This window comes from Triticum aestivum, chromosome 7A (genome assembly GCF_018294505.1).
Source record: "Triticum aestivum cultivar Chinese Spring chromosome 7A, IWGSC CS RefSeq v2.1, whole genome shotgun sequence".
Taxonomy (NCBI): Eukaryota; Viridiplantae; Streptophyta; class Magnoliopsida; order Poales; family Poaceae; genus Triticum; species Triticum aestivum.
In genome coordinates, this window is record NC_057812.1 from 708,972,452 (window position 1) to 708,974,741 (window position 2,290).

General features: G+C 49.7%; 1 protein-coding gene across 1 annotated transcript; it reads left to right on the forward strand.

Annotated features, from left to right (window-relative positions):
- The first annotated feature begins 335 nt into the window (after window positions 1–335).
- LOC123153811 (uncharacterized) lies at window positions 336–1,933 on the forward strand. The gene is made up of 3 exons (XM_044572741.1): window positions 336–1,247; window positions 1,344–1,544; window positions 1,631–1,933. Exons 1-3 carry the CDS (start codon window positions 336–338, stop codon window positions 1,931–1,933), a joined length of 1,416 nt encoding a protein of 471 aa, XP_044428676.1.
- Window positions 1,934–2,290: the final 357 nt, after the last annotated feature.

The following is a 2,290-nucleotide window of genomic DNA, read 5'->3' on the forward strand; positions in this document are numbered from 1 at the left end:
TGAAAAATGGGTCCAAGGCGTCAGAACCGAAAAACAATAAGAAGGTAAGTGGCGCAAGTTTTCTTAAATGGGTCAAATATACGAACTTCCAATTAAATTCGGAGTTAGGAAACGAGGCGGCGTTGTTGTCATTTCCGAGAGCTCGCAGTCATGGCAGCAATGCATGCATCCGCTCGCGGACCGGTCGACAATCCCCCCACTTAAACCCTTCCCCAGTCAAGATTGGCCGAGCAAATAAAAGGACTAGGAGGGGAATCATACTGCCTACCCGTGGTTACTGCATCTGCATCCATTTGGTGGGAGGGGAACGGTGTGGTTTTCCATAGCTAAGAGAGATGCACCGGCGATGGGGGCCTCGCCGGCGTTCCGCCAGGCTGCTAGCCCGAGCGGATCTCATCAGCGAGCTCCCCGACGATCTGCTCCTCCTCGTCCTCACCCGTCTCCACTGCGCCGCCACCGCCGCGCGCACCGGCATCCTCTCCCGCCGGTGGCGTAGCCTCTGGCCCCGCCTCCGCCGAATCGTCTTCCACGACGTTCCGTTCCGCTCGCTCGAAGCGGTGCTCGGCTGCTTCCCCCTTCCCCCGCCCGCGGTTTCCCTCATCGTCATCCGCCTCCCCAAGCAGGACAACCGCGTCCCCAAGGAGCAGCGCGCGGACGACGAAGCCCGCGTCAACTCGCTGCTCCGCGCCGCCGCGCGGCTCGAGCCGGAGATGTTCATCTTTGAGCTCCCCTCGGAGTTAATCGAGGGTTCCTTCGTCGTCGACCTGCCTTGCTTCCACCGCGCCACCACCATCATGCTGCTCCTTTCCTCCGTCGTCTGCTCCTTGCCAGCCGGCGTCGAGTTCCCCGCACTCGAGACGCTATCCCTCTCGTACTGCACTGCCAACATCGACCGCTTGCTCTCCTGCTGCCCGCGCTTGCGCACGCTCTACCTCACCTTGGTTTCTTTCGATAAGGACGGCCTGACGGTCAACTCGGCATCGCTTCAGGAGATTGCAGTGGTCGCCTGCAGGGTAAGCAATATCAACATCGTTGCCCCGGTGCTTAAACAATTGAGCATGACCATTCACACCTCGGAGGAAGTCAGCGTTTCCGCCTTGGCACCCATGGTAGAGAAAGTTTCGTGGCATTGCTCCTGGTTCGTGGCACCCATGTTTGGTGTTTGGCAACTGGACAGTTTGGAGCTAAAGACGGCAGAGAGACAAGGACAGCTCCCTTCGCTGCACATTCATGCCTCTGCTTACACCGTTCGGTCCTTCTCCTGCTCAATTTTCTGCACACTCGTGCTCCGACTACACTAAATTTTGTGAATGATCGATATGTCCTGCCAAATTGTTTTTCAGAGCTTGTTTGTTATTTTGCACGGCGGAGTGGGCACCTTTGCACAGGAGCTAGAGAAGCATATGATTGCTAAGTTTTCTGTTTTGGAGCTACATCTCACAGCAAATGGACATGTTTTTGGAGCACTCGTGTTTCATATCCTAGGGATGAATCTAATTCGATGTGCTACGCAGATGCTTAGTGTTGACCTACAGACATCAGAGGTAATTTTCTGCTCTGATTATATATATACCCCGATAATACATTCTGTAATAAGTAGTAATTTATATATTTTTTCCTTTTTAATTAGGAGAATGAAGAATGCACATTTGATTGCCCTTGTGAGCCCACGGGTTGGAGATCCCAAATGATCTCCTTGACTGCTCTTGAAGAAGTGGAGATCAATGGCTTTGGAGGAGACGATCATGAGATTGATTTCTTGAAACTGATATTCAAAGGTGCGCCAATGCTTAAAAAAGTGATAGTGAAGCTGTCAGATGGGGCCTCATCAAGTAGCGATGGATGCACAAATATATACAACATGTTCAAGGCTTATTCCTCTGTGGAATTCTATGTTTATCTTAGCTCTGGTGAGTATGTTTTGCATGCCTGATACCATGCTTATAGATGCAGCAAGGACATAAAATACTAATGGTGTGGCCAAATGGTCAGTATTAGCTAAATATGCTTACCAGTGAATTTATGTGGGTAAACCCTCATATCCTTGTCAAATAATAGAACCTGAATGGAGTAGTGGCTGGTAAATGGTTTCAATGCAGCCTTCCTTACCTTAGTTGTCCTTTTTATGCAATCTTCTGTACCAAGTTGCTGATTATGCCCTTTTATTTTGCATCTGTATTCAGTAGCAAAAAGATAGTTTCAAGGATTCATAAAGATAGTTTATAGGTTAAATTATGTTTGAGGAGTACTTTGTTTTTTTCTCTGCCTTTACTACGTACTCTGTTTTATG